This window comes from Phodopus roborovskii, unplaced genomic scaffold (genome assembly GCF_943737965.1).
Source record: "Phodopus roborovskii unplaced genomic scaffold, PHOROB, whole genome shotgun sequence".
In the NCBI taxonomy this organism is placed as follows: Eukaryota; Metazoa; Chordata; class Mammalia; order Rodentia; family Cricetidae; genus Phodopus; species Phodopus roborovskii.
Window position 1 is genome coordinate 11,915,919 of NW_026126485.1, and position 14,047 is coordinate 11,929,965.

The 14,047-nt window shown below is 42.0% G+C and overlaps 1 protein-coding gene across 2 annotated transcripts in view; it reads right to left on the reverse strand.

Moving 5' to 3' along the window:
- Nucleotides 1-9,925: 9,925 nt before the first annotated feature.
- Nucleotides 9,926-14,047, reverse strand: part of Prkcq (protein kinase C theta) — a 126,104-nt gene continuing 121,982 nt past the window's right edge. For both annotated transcript variants that reach the window (XM_051194820.1, XM_051194819.1), the window contains exons 17-18: nucleotides 11,171-11,299; nucleotides 9,926-10,639 (exon numbers count right to left, since the gene is read on the reverse strand). In XM_051194820.1, coding sequence (XP_051050777.1) covers nucleotides 10,481-10,639; nucleotides 11,171-11,299 — 288 coding nt within the window. In that variant the 3' untranslated portion in view covers nucleotides 9,926-10,480. The remainder of the gene's footprint in view (nucleotides 10,640-11,170; nucleotides 11,300-14,047) is intronic.

Here is a 14,047-nt window from a genome sequence, read left to right on the forward strand (position 1 = left end):
CAGCACTCTCAGCTCATGGTTTCAAAGAGGGTCTCACTAGCCTGGGGTTTGCTGGACAGGCAGTCTAACCAAATCTGTGTGTTTCAGGTTCAGCCAGAGACCCTATCTAAAAAAAAAAGAAAATAAATAAAGACAGAATATTGACCCTATCTAAAAATAAAAGAAAATAAATTAAATAAAGACAGAATATTGAGGAAGATCCCTCATGCAGCTGCTAATCTTCATATGCATGCTGACATATGTGTGCACCCACTTATACACAATTGTGTACATACACATGAACATGCATGCACAAAACCCATGTGATAAATCAAATTTTAGAAATTCATATTTTTCTTTTTTTACTAGGAAACTGTCCATTTTATCTCAGTTTTAAAATATACTGATATGAAATCATTTGTATTTATTTTTAATATTATTCCATTTCCTTTTTGGTTTTGTAATTAAGACTCACAATAGATTCTCAGTTATTTTTATGGCAAGTAGGTAAGGAGTGTTCTCACTTAAAAAGTCAAAGCTTGTATTTATTGATGAACTCTGTCACATACTTTCTTAGTACATTTCTGCCATTCGTCTTTGAAACTTTGTTTTCCAATTTATATGGTTTCTATGTAACATTTTGTGATTTCTTGCATGGTTTGTTCATTTAAAAATATTTTTAGTGTAGACATTTTCCCATTTATAGAAGATATGAGTCTATGCACAAGCTACCCATCTCAAACATCTTTGATAATGCTGGATGTTTCATTTTCCATTCTCCAAGTTTTCCTTCCATTCTTCCTCTCTTGAGACAAGAATTTTCTTTTTTGTTTTTCAGACACGTTCTGTCTGTAGTACTGGCTGTCTTAGTACTTTCTATGTAGACCAGGTTGGCCTTGAATTTATAGAGATCCATCTGCCTCTGCCTCCCAAGAACTAGGATTAAAAGCAGGCACCTCCCTCCCCCTTTCTCTCTTGCTCCCCCTTTCTCCCTCCCTCCCTCCCCCTTTCTCTCTCACTCCATCTCCCCTCCCTCATTTATTTCTGCATGTGTTTGTATGTCCTTTGGAGCTGGAGTTACAGGTGGTTATTAACTGCCCAATGTGGGTGCTGGGAACCCAACTCCAGTCCTTTGAAAGAACAACAAACATTCTTAACCATCGAGCCATCTCTCCAGCCTCTACCTCTTCGTTTTGAACTTGAAGTTTTAGAATCCCCTAGGAGACACACCTTGGGACACATCTGTGGGAGTGTTTCCTGAGAGGATTACCTGGAACCCAACACTTCCTGCTTGCATTTATGTTAGGATTCTATTTTCCAAATTCCTACTGGGACGACTGATGGGAGATGTCATTCTGTAAATATGTTTCTTATATTGGTTAATGAATAAAGCACTGTTGGCCAATAGGAGAGCAAGATAGGCGGGACTAGGAGACAAGGAGGATTCGAGGAGGTAGTAGGGAGTAGTCAGCATGTAAAGACTGGAGAGAGCAGAACGACGGCCCGACTCTCCGGTAAGATTAGACCATGTGGAAATACTTAGATTAATAGAATGGGTTAATACTTAAGACAGAGCTAGCCAATAAGAAACAAGTAACTGGCCAACAGAATTATATCTAATACAGCGTCTCTGTGAGTTAATTGGGGCTGGTGTGGCGGTGGGACAAGACCGGCAGGAAAAAACCTTACTCCTCACAGACAACCCAGTCTGCAGCTCTTCACATCCCTCCTGAAAATCAGTTCCAAAGTCACCAGCCACATGGTCAGGTCATCCTAGCAACAGCCTTCTCAATACCAGGTCTTTTTTTTTTTTTTTTTTTTTTTTTTTTTGTCTTTGTTTTGTATTCATCACTTTTTTTGGTTGTTGCTATGACCAAACTTTAAAAATAGCAATACAAGGAAGTAAGGGTTTATTTGTCTCACTTCTGAAGAGTGTCTTAAGTACTAGTTTTATTTCTGTGAAGAGACACCATGACCGAGGCAAACTATAAAAGGGGACTAGCTTACAGTTTTACAGGTTAAATCTATGGTCATTATGATGGGGAACACAGTAGCAGGAGGCAGGTAAGCATGGCCTTGGAGCAATTGCTAAGAGATTACATCTGATCCACAAACAGGAGGCAGAGAGACAGTGAGACAGGGCCTCAAAGCCCACCACCTCCAGTGACACAGCTCCTAATCCTCCTAAATAGTCTCCCACCTGGGGGCCAAGCATTCAAATATATGAACCTATAGGGGCCACTCTCATTCAAATCACCACCAAGACAATACAGCTCTGAGATCACAGAGAAGGTCTGGTGGTATGAGTATGTATGCCTTCATCAGGATTCCTACTGCTGTGATAAAGCACCAGGACCAAAAGTAACATGGGGTGGAAAGAATTTATTTCAGTTTCCAGTTCCATATCATCAAGGAACCCATACCATCAAAGGAACCCAGAGGCAGAAATTGAAGCACATAGCCTGCTAAGCCTGATGTCTTAGATTATCCAGGACCACATGTCCAGGGGTAGGTAGCATCACCCCCAGCGAGTCGGGCAGGTCCTAATGAACCATTAAAGAAGAAAATATCCTACAGGCTTGCCTATCGGCACCCTTACAGATGCCTTTTCTCATTTGAGCCTCATCTTACCAGATAACCCTATCTTGTATCAAGTTGACAAAACACTAGCCAGGGCAGGCAGCTGGTCATGTGTCATCCACAATCAGGAAGCAGACAGAAATGGATGCTTAGCCTGCTTACCCTATGCCTTTTTATTCAGTTAGGATTGTGACATACCTGTTCTACCACATGTAGGGTGTGTCTTCCCTCCTCAAGTTAACCTCCCTAGAAAAAGCCTCACAGACACGACACTTTCTCCTAGGTGGTTTTAAATCCAGCTACAGTAAGATGAATGGTTTCAATAATCTGTGCTGTTCCTCTTGCTGTTCATTTATAAGTAGCGTGTGCATCTTGTTTTATTTACTCTCTAACGTCCAGGTATTCACATAGTGAGCTTTTGCATGCCAGATGAAAGTTTCTTGCCAGCCCCCTGCTGTTAGTTTTTTTCTTGTCAATGACTGGAGTCTTTTAACTTATGGCTTGCTGAAGGTGTGTTGGTGGTTTTGTTTAGATTTTGAGAATAACAATGTTTCCCACACTTTGCTCTCTTTACCACATACCAGATATATTTCCCATATTTGAACTCATTAAGCTTTATTAAATTCTGTGAGATCTGATTTGTTTTTCCTCAGGGTATATGTTTAGTGTTTACTGGCTTGAATTTTCTATTAGCTTATGCTTAATAATTTTTTTTCCGGTTGCAGCATTCTTTTTTTGCCTAATAGTCTGATTTTTGAGACGGTATTTTAATGCTTTTCACTACAATGACATAGTTATATGTCTTGCATTTTTATCAGTTTAATTTATTATACTTTCAAAAGTCTCTACATTTTTATGTATTCTGGGCATTTTTATTCAGATTGTAACTTTTTTTAAAAATTTTAACTATGTTCTGCCCAGCACTGATATTACTTGAACTGAGATTTTTCTTTCCATTTCTTCCCTGTGTCTTGACGAACACTATCCCCTCGGCTTGGCTTTGTGTTCACTTTCTCAGTGAATGATTTTAGCAGGAAACATATCCGGTTAGTTTCACCAGAATATGCCACCATTGATATCTGGTCATTCTCACCATTGCTCAGGCAAGGTTTTGCCACCTCCACTCGAGGGTCTCTCGTCTGGTTTCTCCCCTTATATCACTCAGGGGCTCTCCATTCACTGATCTCATCTTGCTCCCGGGTCACAGATTCCACCTCATCCATGTTTGCAGTTGAGCACAGACTTCTATGATCTCCCATCCTTCATGGATTCCTAAGTGGAATATGTTTTCACTGCTTTACTGCAGGGCTCCTTTTTCTCCTTTGGCAGTTATACCGATTCTTTACTCCCCCTCCCCTTCCTTGTTTCCTTTATCTTTCTTTTCTTCTACATTCAACTACAGTATCTTTTCTTAGCCATTTGTTGTCAAAAAATCTTGTCACCTAACGGGAGACTGTCTTTTACTAAAGAGATTTAACTCATTGACATACTGATTAATGCCACGTTTAAAAGCGTGCCTGCTTGTGATTGCTTTTACATTTTTCCCTTTTGTTCTTCTAATTGTTCAGAAGCAAACTGACCCTTTTCTAATCTCTTCATGCTTATGTTTACATTAAAGGAAATAAATCTATTGAATTTTCTGGATCTGACTTTCTACAAATGTAGCAAATGACTGCTGCCCTTTGCTACTTTGTAGTTTCTTATGGTTATCTCCTCTCAGGCCACTTCATCTTTCTTTGTGTTACAATCTATTTCCCCTGAAGTGATGAATAATGAGCCAATTGCAAATGCTGCTCTATTGCTTTCATGAAGGCTAATTGTTCCCAGGAGTGAATGAGTCTTTGGATTCATGGAGTCTATAGGTATTTCCAGTATGTTACAAATCTCAGAGCAGAGATTTTGACTTGGTTAATATTTCACCATGTTGACTGACATCTTTAGTCAAGTCAGAGGGCCTTTCTTCATTCAGGAAAAAAAAATAATAAAATAAAAGACAACATTCCTGATCCTGAATTCACTTGCTTCTTCTTCTTCTAGGGGTAATCTCCATCACAGTCTATGAGGCGGCTACGGAGGCTCAGTCTAGATAACACCAGCAGTAAGCTCCTGGAGAAAAGTTGGCAGGCAAAAAGATCAAAGCAAATGGTTGAAAGGGAATTTTATGTTTTATTATAATTATTAACGCACACTAATTATACATAACAACAGGCTCACTGTTGCAGTTCTATACATGCAGATAAGTGTGTTTTCATTGTATTCATTTCCCAGCTACCCTTTGTTACCTTTTTCCTCCCTGACTCTGGTTTCCTTTCTTGTCCCTGGTTAAATTCTACTTACAAGTTGTTGTTGATTTTAAATCTTTGTATATGATTTTTAAGCATGTGATATACTCGTTTATCTACCTCATATCTATTCTGCTTAATAGGATGACCTCAAGCTCCATATATTTCTCCACAAACGACATGATTTAGTTCTACTGTGAAGGGCACCATGATGAACACACACACTCAAGAATCTCTACGGATATTAACTTCGTGGGATATCTACCTAGGAACAGTATACCAGGGTCTAATTTTAGTTTTTAGGGAATTATTATATTTTTCCACAGTTGCTAGACTAATTTTCATCCCTATTAACAATGTATAAATTTGCTCATCCCTACATCCTTTCTAGCATTTTTCTTTTTCCCCTTCTCTCTTCTTTCCTTCCTTCTCCCTTCTTCCTTTTCCCCTTTTCTCCCTCTTACCATTCTGTCTTGGATGAGAGGATTTTAAATTTAAAAAGAAACTTTTAATCATATGAGAATTCTAGTTAAATTGGCCCTCTTATCTTTATGCCACCATTGATTATTGGTTGATAATTGGTCTTTTGGAGAAAAAGAAGAGAAATGCCATCTCATGGTACTTCTACTTAGTGTTGAATATATATGCTTACCATCATTTATGACTGTCTGAGATGTGTAAGGCATGTAGGGGTGGAGGTCTTTGTCCTCAAAGAGTTCACAGTGTAGAACCGGATGTACAGTTCAGGGAAAGAAGTGTCATGGGAGAGCTTTGTGGACGGGCATCTCATTTGGGTCAGGAAATACATTCCACACAAGACAAATTTGGATTGAGAGTTAATGGTGGTTTGAATAAGAATGGTCCTCATAGGCTTGTATATTTGAATGTTTGGTCACTGGGGAGTGGTACTATTTGATTGGAAGAATTAGGAGGTGTGGCCTTGTTGGAGGCGGTGTGTCACTGGGGATGGGCTTTGAGGTTTTCAGAAACCCAAGTCAGGCCCAGTGCCTCTCTCTTGCTGACTGTGGAGCTAGATGTAGAGCCCTCAGCTATTCTCCAGCACAGTGTCTGCCTGCATACCACCATGTCCCGCCATGATGATAATGGACTAAAGCTCTGAAACTATAAGAAAGTAACAAAGTCATTCAAGACATACTAAACTGCATGTTTAATGATCAAGTGGGACTGGGGAAAGTAGTCTAGTGGGGAGGTGTTTGCTTAGTATGCCGGCTAGTTTATATCAGCCTGACTCTAAATACAGTCATTGGGAAGAAGGGAGGATCAGTTGAGAAGGTAGAATCAGTTGAGGAAAATATTTCGAAAGATTAGGCTGTAGACAAGCCTATTGGGCATCTTCCTTTCTTCCTTCCTTCCTTCCTTTCTCTCTTTTTAAAATTCTTTTAACTTTTATTGATTCTTTGTGAATTTCACATCATGCATTCTGATCCCACTTATCTCCCCGTCCCCTCGAATCCTCCCTCTACCCTTGCAACCTTCCTCCCAAAACAAAGCAAAATTTTAAAGAAAAAACAAAGATCAAACATAACAAGGAAAGCAAAGCAAAACAAAACAAAATAAACACATACAAAAAACAGGAAGACAAATTTGTAATGAAAGCTGTAGTGTGGCCAGTTGAGTCACACAGTGTAGTCCATCTTTACTTGCAAGTGTTCATTGCCACAAGTCAATGGACTCATTGGTCTGGCTCAAGGCTTCTGCTTCTCCCACACCACTGATAATGGGCTCTGATGGGGCTTCTCTTGTATATTCTGTTGTTATCTTGTGTCATGGAGATCCTGCTGTTTTGGATCTGCAGATCCATCCCCTGCACTGTTCCAACAGTTCATAGATGAGGTGGATGTTGGGGTGAGCTAACTCATAAACCTGGTTCTGGGCCTGGGTGGTAGATGGGTTGGTGATCTTGCCAGATTTCGCTCATCGTCACTACCTGGGTGAGCTCTCCAGCACTGCCTTGGTTAGCTCATCCAGTGCAGCCTGCAAGAAGGAGCAGAGCCAGTTCCGCTCTCAGGTCCTGGTACCCTGCTCACCCACACTCACACCATCAGGGCCAGCTCCACTGTCTTTCCCAGATGAGGTACAAGGCCCTCTCTCCTAATTGCCGTGGGAGCCATACAAGAGGAGGGCTCAGGGCCAGCTCTGTGGCTCTCACGACCTCAGGACCAACTCACCTGTGTCCTTGACAATAGGGTCAGTCCTAGTATGTTATCCAGGTGAGGTGCATGCCTGTGGTGAGGGATGGGGCCATCATTCATTCCCTAATGCAGAGGCCAGGTCTCCCCTGAGGGGTGGGTCCAGCTGTCTTGCTGAAGTATCCAGCAAGAGGCAGGGCCAGTTATTCCAGGGCCAGTGAAGGGTGGGACTGGCTCAGCACAGCATCTTTCTAATGACCCCTGTGTTAACACTGACATCATCACAGACCCCAGCTGCAGCAGGACACCAGCCCAGGCATGGCCTTTGGTAGAAGCTTGAGCCAGATGTCACCATGGTGTAGGTCAGTTTCTTAATTAGTGATTGATTTGGGAGGACCCAACCCATTGTGAGTGGGGTCATCTCTGGGCTGATGGTCTGAGGTTCAATAAAGCAGGCTGAGCAAGCAGCTTCCCTCCATGGCTCTGCATCAGCTCCTGTCTCCTGGATCCTGCCCTGCTTGAGTTCCTGTCCTGAGTTCCTTCAATGATGAATAGCATTGTGAAGTGTAAACCAAATAAACCCTTTCCTCCTCAAGTTGCTTTGGTTATGGTGTTTCACTGCAGCAGTAGTAACCATCACTAAAACATTTAGCATGTGCAAGGTCTTAGGTTCAAATCTCAGCCCTACATATGAAAGAAAAACTAAGATGATCAAAGGACAAGAATTCCAGTTTCTGAAAATTAGGAAGTGAGTGAACAAAGCATGGGAAATGAAGCCAGAGAGGGAAGGCAAGTCCTGAACATGCAAGTCATTGCTTGCTTTTGAGTTGGGACTTCTGTCCTGTAGGAAGTGAGAGGCTATAATATAGCCAAACGAGACATTATATACAGTAGAGATACGTGAACACCCATCTTTATTGTGGGAGTATTCATAGTAGTGGAGTATAGAGACAGCCTAGATGCTCATCAACGGATGAATGGATAGGGGGAAATGTGGTACACCTATACAGTAGAGCCACAAACATTTATTTATTTCTTCCTTCGCTTGACAGCTCTTTAATCACCAAGGAGAAAAGGGGCTATGGAACATACAAAGATTAATTGGATAGAGATTTATAGCTCATTTATAGAAAAATGATGAATGTACCAAAAGAAGCAGCTGGAATAGGGAAGCTTAGAGAGCTTGGGGCAAACTAGCTGAAGTAGAGGATGCGGCATGGTGGCCCAGGCATTTGATCTGTGAGACAAAGGGGGTTTGGGTAAGTGGGAATGGGGCATTTGGAAGCAAATAAAGTAGTATCAGGGAGACACAGAGGTGAGAACTCATTCCTGTGTCTGCACCATGCTGAGAAAGTCAGATGTTGCAACTGGACTCAAGGTAAAGAGGAAGTCCAGGAACTTTGTCCAGGGGGGTTTTAGTCAGGGAGCATTACATGGATTTTCAACATGCGTGTTTGCCACATGATGTCAATTTTCATTTGGAAAAAGAAACCAGATGTTTGTTTCTGATTTCTCTCCTTTTCATAGAGTCCAAGATCCCAACCTAGTAAATGCTGTGTCTTCCCACCTCAACCAAATCAAGAAAATGTTTCATAGGCTAACCTGAATTATAGAATGTCTCAATAGTACATGGACGTTTGGTTCCATGGTAATACTAAACCCATCCAGGTGACAGTTAATGCTAATCATCACACTATACAAAGGATCATAGGATTTGGCATAAAAATAAAAATCAAAGAAGTTGGAAGGAGAGAAGGGATTGCTAATGATAATTCTGGTTCTGGGTCCAGGTAATGGAGGCTATGGTGGGGATATACAAGGCAGAACTGTTTCCTAGCAATGGAATGAATACATTCTGGGCACGTTGGGTTAATACAGTCTGCTAGCAGAGGGGCTACAGCTGGAGATGTAGACTTGTGACTGTCTGTATGGAGTGGTGCTTGCTTACGTGCCAGAAGTAGAAAAATACCAGGGCTACTAAAGGCGAGGGTGGGGAGGGGCTTTCTGAGGAACTTAGAGTGGGGAGAAAGGACAAGAAGTCAACAGAAGAACAAGCAAGAGGGGATATAGGAAAATGTCATCAGAAAATTCCAGAAGGCAAGCTGGACAGGAGCATTGTTCCTATATAAAATGTTGCAGTAAGGTGAATGAGGAAGGAAACATTTCACTAGGGCTAGAAGAAGTTGCCACTGGATGAAGTAAGGCTAGGCCAGGTCTGAAGGCAGCTGGTGTAGATCCCTCCATCAAGAAATCTTTCAGGGAAGAGGCAATGATGCTTTATTTACCTGAATGTCTCACTCATATGAGCAACTTTTTTTCTTGATTCTTTAATTTTAAAACAAATTCAACACTGGCTACATTTTGTTGGTCACTATGGTGGAAGCATGTCTTCAGGTGAAATAGAGAATCAAACTATTAAGAGGCATCTTTCTCTTTTTTTCTTTTATTCCACTTTACATATCCACCTCGTTATTGTCACAACATCTCATCAAAATATACAAACAGCACAAATACTTTAAATGTATAGTTAGTACTTTAATCCAACAGGACTGACTGCTGCAAATAGCATGCATGGGTTGTTTGTCTTGCAGGATACCTAGAGGGACTTATTTGTCATCAAATCACCAGGAACAGCATGTTAAGGGATTGGTTTTCTTTATCTCAGAAGAATCATGCACTTCATTTCTTGTGTGATGGGGAGATGGTAATGAATGGCTACACTGATGAAGAGAACTGAGAACAGATGGAAGGCAACGTTTGATGGGCAGCGGCAAACTATCCCGTCTTTGTCAGTTATATTTACTTCTGTGTGAACAAGATGCTCCACATAGGCAACATACCCTTCCCTGTTGGTGACATGAGCTCTGCTCACTGCCACTTACTTTCCTCTGCTCTGTGAATGTCAGGGCTAGCCAGAATCAACAGATTTGTAAATCACAAGTTCCAAGCTATGTTTATTGGAGAGAATCCCATCACAACCCGCTCAGGGCTTCCCCTTTCCTTCTGCCATTTACATTTCCACAGACATGCACAGAACAACATGGGTTAGTTGTTCCTTCTCTGTGGCTAAGTGACATCCACTTCTACAAGAGGCAATCTGCCGTTCCAGTCTTGAGAAATGTGTTCCGTTTGACCCTTGGTTCATCACCAACCAGCAACTGCTGTCTAGGGCAAGAGAAGAGTTACATTTCGGATCTTTCACAGTATCAGGAACCATCTTTCAAGTAAATGACTAGAGTTAATAACGATCTAACTTCGAGGGCTGCTGTGAAAGATGCCAGGAGATACAACGGGGTGAGGTCATTAGTGAAGTAGACTTGGTTTGTGCTACAGGTAACAGGTCATGTGAGGAGGTCAAAGGTCTCCCCACCTTTGCTGTTGAGTGTTTCTTTTCTTTTCCAACTTGAAAAAGAGACCCCCCCAGAAGTGTTACTCAAACTAGTTCCCAGAGAGAAGGCAATTCCCTTCTGGTCTGGGGAGGGGTGAGGTTCAGGAGCAAACAAAAGTCTCCATTCCTGGGTTAATGAAGGAAAAGTTTCTGAACATGTTCTGGTCCATGCTGTTGATGAGTGCTCTGTCGGCAAATGACAGCCGGGGTTTCTCACTTAGGAATTCCTTGTCAAAATTACTGCAGTCGTATGGTGATTTCTTGGTTACAGTTTAAGGAGGGAGAGGGAAAAAAAATAGGGAAGAAAATTAGCCACCAAGTTCATTATCTAAGCTTTGCTTATGTAGGCTATATTGTGTGCACAACCCAGTGGGTCCAAACCCTGTGTCATCAGTTCTTTTATTAGAAGAATTAATTTCACACAAAAGAATTACTTGTACATATTTCAGTCACCCAGACTATGACAATTAGGAGTATAAGAGCTGCATGCAAAACCCCATCTGACAGTCCCTCTCGGAAACAGATGTTCAACTTGGGAATGTTCTACAATTTATTCTCCCCATAGGTGAATTTTGATGACACAGTTCAAATCTGGCAAGCAGCAGGAACACCCCCCTCCCCCGCCCCCGATCCCAACCTCTCCTCTGGTCAAATGATGCCGATTGAAGCATGTCCCCCCTCAAGGGTGGTGTTGGGGCAGGTTTCAGGAACTGCTGTTACTTGATTAGGGTGACAGCCTGTGACAAAAGGAGGAGGGCTGAAGCCAATCTGTCCAGTGGGGGAGGCCTTACCACTTTTGGCCTGAAAGGTGGGTCAATCTCTTTCCTCTCAAGTTCCTCCCAGTTAATCTCTCGGAATAAAGGATGCTGGCGGATGTCTCCTTGCACGCCTAGCCTCTTTTCTGGTTCTCTCACAAAAAGCTGCATGGAAGCAGAAAGGGAGTAGTTCACATCTCCCACAATGAGGCATTGGATCAGGTGGATATACACTCACTTGGTATGAGCAACTGGCTTTTTTTCACTGACCTCTGTGGAGATGGAATAGGTTCATAGTAACTTGACACCCTCTCTGAGTGCACCCTCCATAGTCTGGCTTCGGTCTCCTTCCCCTGCCCCAGGCAGGCTTTACTGTGACTTACACAGGCCTGGCATGAAGTCAGCTTTGCTTTGTGTTACTTACGTGGTCTCTGACAATGCATACACTCGAAGTCAGTTTCATAACCTTTGATGTAAGCTGTGCTGGTTGCTCTTAATTGTCAACTAGACACAACCTAGATTCACCTGGGAAGAGGGAAATGCAACGGGAGAACAGCCTCTGCCCACTGGCCTATGTCCATGTCTGTGTGAGGCTGATGACTGATGTGGGTGGCGCCATCCTTGGCAAATGGCCCTGGACTATCTAAGGAAGGTAGTTAAGCATGAGTCAGGGAGCAAGCCGGTAAGCAGCATTCCTCCTTGGCTTCTGCTGCAGTTCTTGTGCAAATACCTGCCCCAGTTCCCCTCAATAATAGACTATCACCTTTAAGTTGAAATAAACTTTTTCCTCCCCAAATTGCTTTTGTTCATAGTGTTTATCAGAACAACAGAAAAGAAACTAGAGCATATACCAAGTGTCTGTATCACAGGGAAGTCCTTAGGATTAAATAAAACAGTAATATACACATACACACATATACAAACATATACATGTTTATATACACATATACCTTTACATAGAGAGGCATGCAAACATGCATAAAACCACATGTATGTGGACCTAAGCATGCATGTACACATGCATGCCTATGTATATAGATATGCATATATGTATGCGTGCATAAACACATAAACACATTGCAACACCCCTCTCCACACATATTTGTTCACTGTAACTTCTGGTCTGTAAATTCCCAACAGAGTGAGTCAGGCACAGTGGTGTGCATCTGGAAACCCATCACTCTAGAGGCCAGGGAAGGAGCATCATGAGTTGGAGACCAGTGTGGTCCAGTCTGATTCAGTCTGGTTCAGTTTGGATGATGTCAGCCTGGGCTTTTCAGTGAGGTGGTCTCCTCACTGAAAACAAAACAAAACAAAAACAAAAACAAAACAAACAAACAAAAAACAAAAACCTAGAGCAGGGTGGGAAGAACCCTCAGCAGGACTGAATGAGTGATTAACTTATTTGTCTGAATTAACTGCCCTTCCAAATGTGACATTTCTTATGAAGATGCCCTATCTTAGGAGTCCAGCATTGTGGGGCTTGTGTGTAATGTCATCTAGTCCTTGACAGTCAGCTGATGTCTCATCTCTCCAACCTTTCAGCCAGTGTTGGGTACTTTCCCTCTTCAGCACCCTGTCTCCTGTCATTTCATCTAACAGTCACAGAAAATGTTGGAAAGATGGCAGAGCAACCCAGAAGCTTTTTAAATTTTAACTGGAATTATGCAGCAGGAGAGCCTAAACATTAACTCGGAAAGTAACAGGTTCCCCAGGTGCCTTCTTATTTCTGCACCAGCAAGATATCCGTCTATAAAGTCACAACTCAGGTGTTTTAAGGAGATTATGGCCTTTAAGATAGAACATGTGGCAAAATGTAGGGATTTTTCCAAGTGTTTCTCACAAGGGTTTCAGTCCCATTCTTGCTTTTACCATTTCTAAGAATAGCCAGGATATGGCTATTGAAAACCTCTTTTAGTGATATTATCTTATAACCTGAAAACCTTCAGGGCCTCTGCTATCCCCAAAATCACAAAGACATGTTGCAGAAAACTGCAAAAGAAAACTGAAGATTTTTTTTCATATTAATTGATTAACTATTAAATAAGAGTCTTTCTTAAAGTTCCAAGTGCAGTCAGGCATGGTGACACAGAGTTGCAATCCCAATACCTGTGAGATGGAGGCAGGAGGATCAGGAACAAAGGGTTAGCCTTGGCTATAGAGTGAGTTTGATACCAGACTGAGATACTTGAGGTCATGTCTTAAAAACAAGTGCCAATAGCCAGGTGGTGGCAGTGCAAATCTTTAATCTCAGCACTTGGGAGGCAGAGGCAGGCATATCTCTATGAGTTCGAGGCTGACTTGGTCTACAAAGCTACACAGAGAAACCTTGTCTCGAAAACCAAAACCAAAACCAAAACCAACCCCCAACCCCAAAACAACAACAAAACCCAAACAAACAAACAAACAAACAAAATCCCAAAACAAAACAAAAAGCAAGCAACCAACCAACCAATCTTCCAACCAACCAAACAAACAAATTACCCCAACCAAGTGCCAAGAATGAAGTTTATGCAACCATTGTAATCCACTGATGAGTCCCCAGTGTGGTCCTGATGCTGCTCTCAGCATTACCATAAGAGTCATGGAGGACTCTTATTGAGATCCTGTGGACCCAAAGTGCTTCTACACAGTGGAAGCAACCTGAGGCTATCATGTAAGAGATCAACCACATCCACATCATGGAATGAGTGATTAATCTATTTGTCTGGCTTAGGGCTCTAGTAGCCTTGGGTAAGTTTTCTGAATCTTCATTTCCTGTTTAGCCATTTTTCCATTACTGTAACAAAATACCTGAGATAATCAATTTTAAATAGGAAACTTATATGCTGGCACATGGTTTCAGAAGTTTCACCCAGAGGTTAGTTGGCTTCATGCCCTTTGGGCCTGGGATGATTCAGAATACTCAGGCAG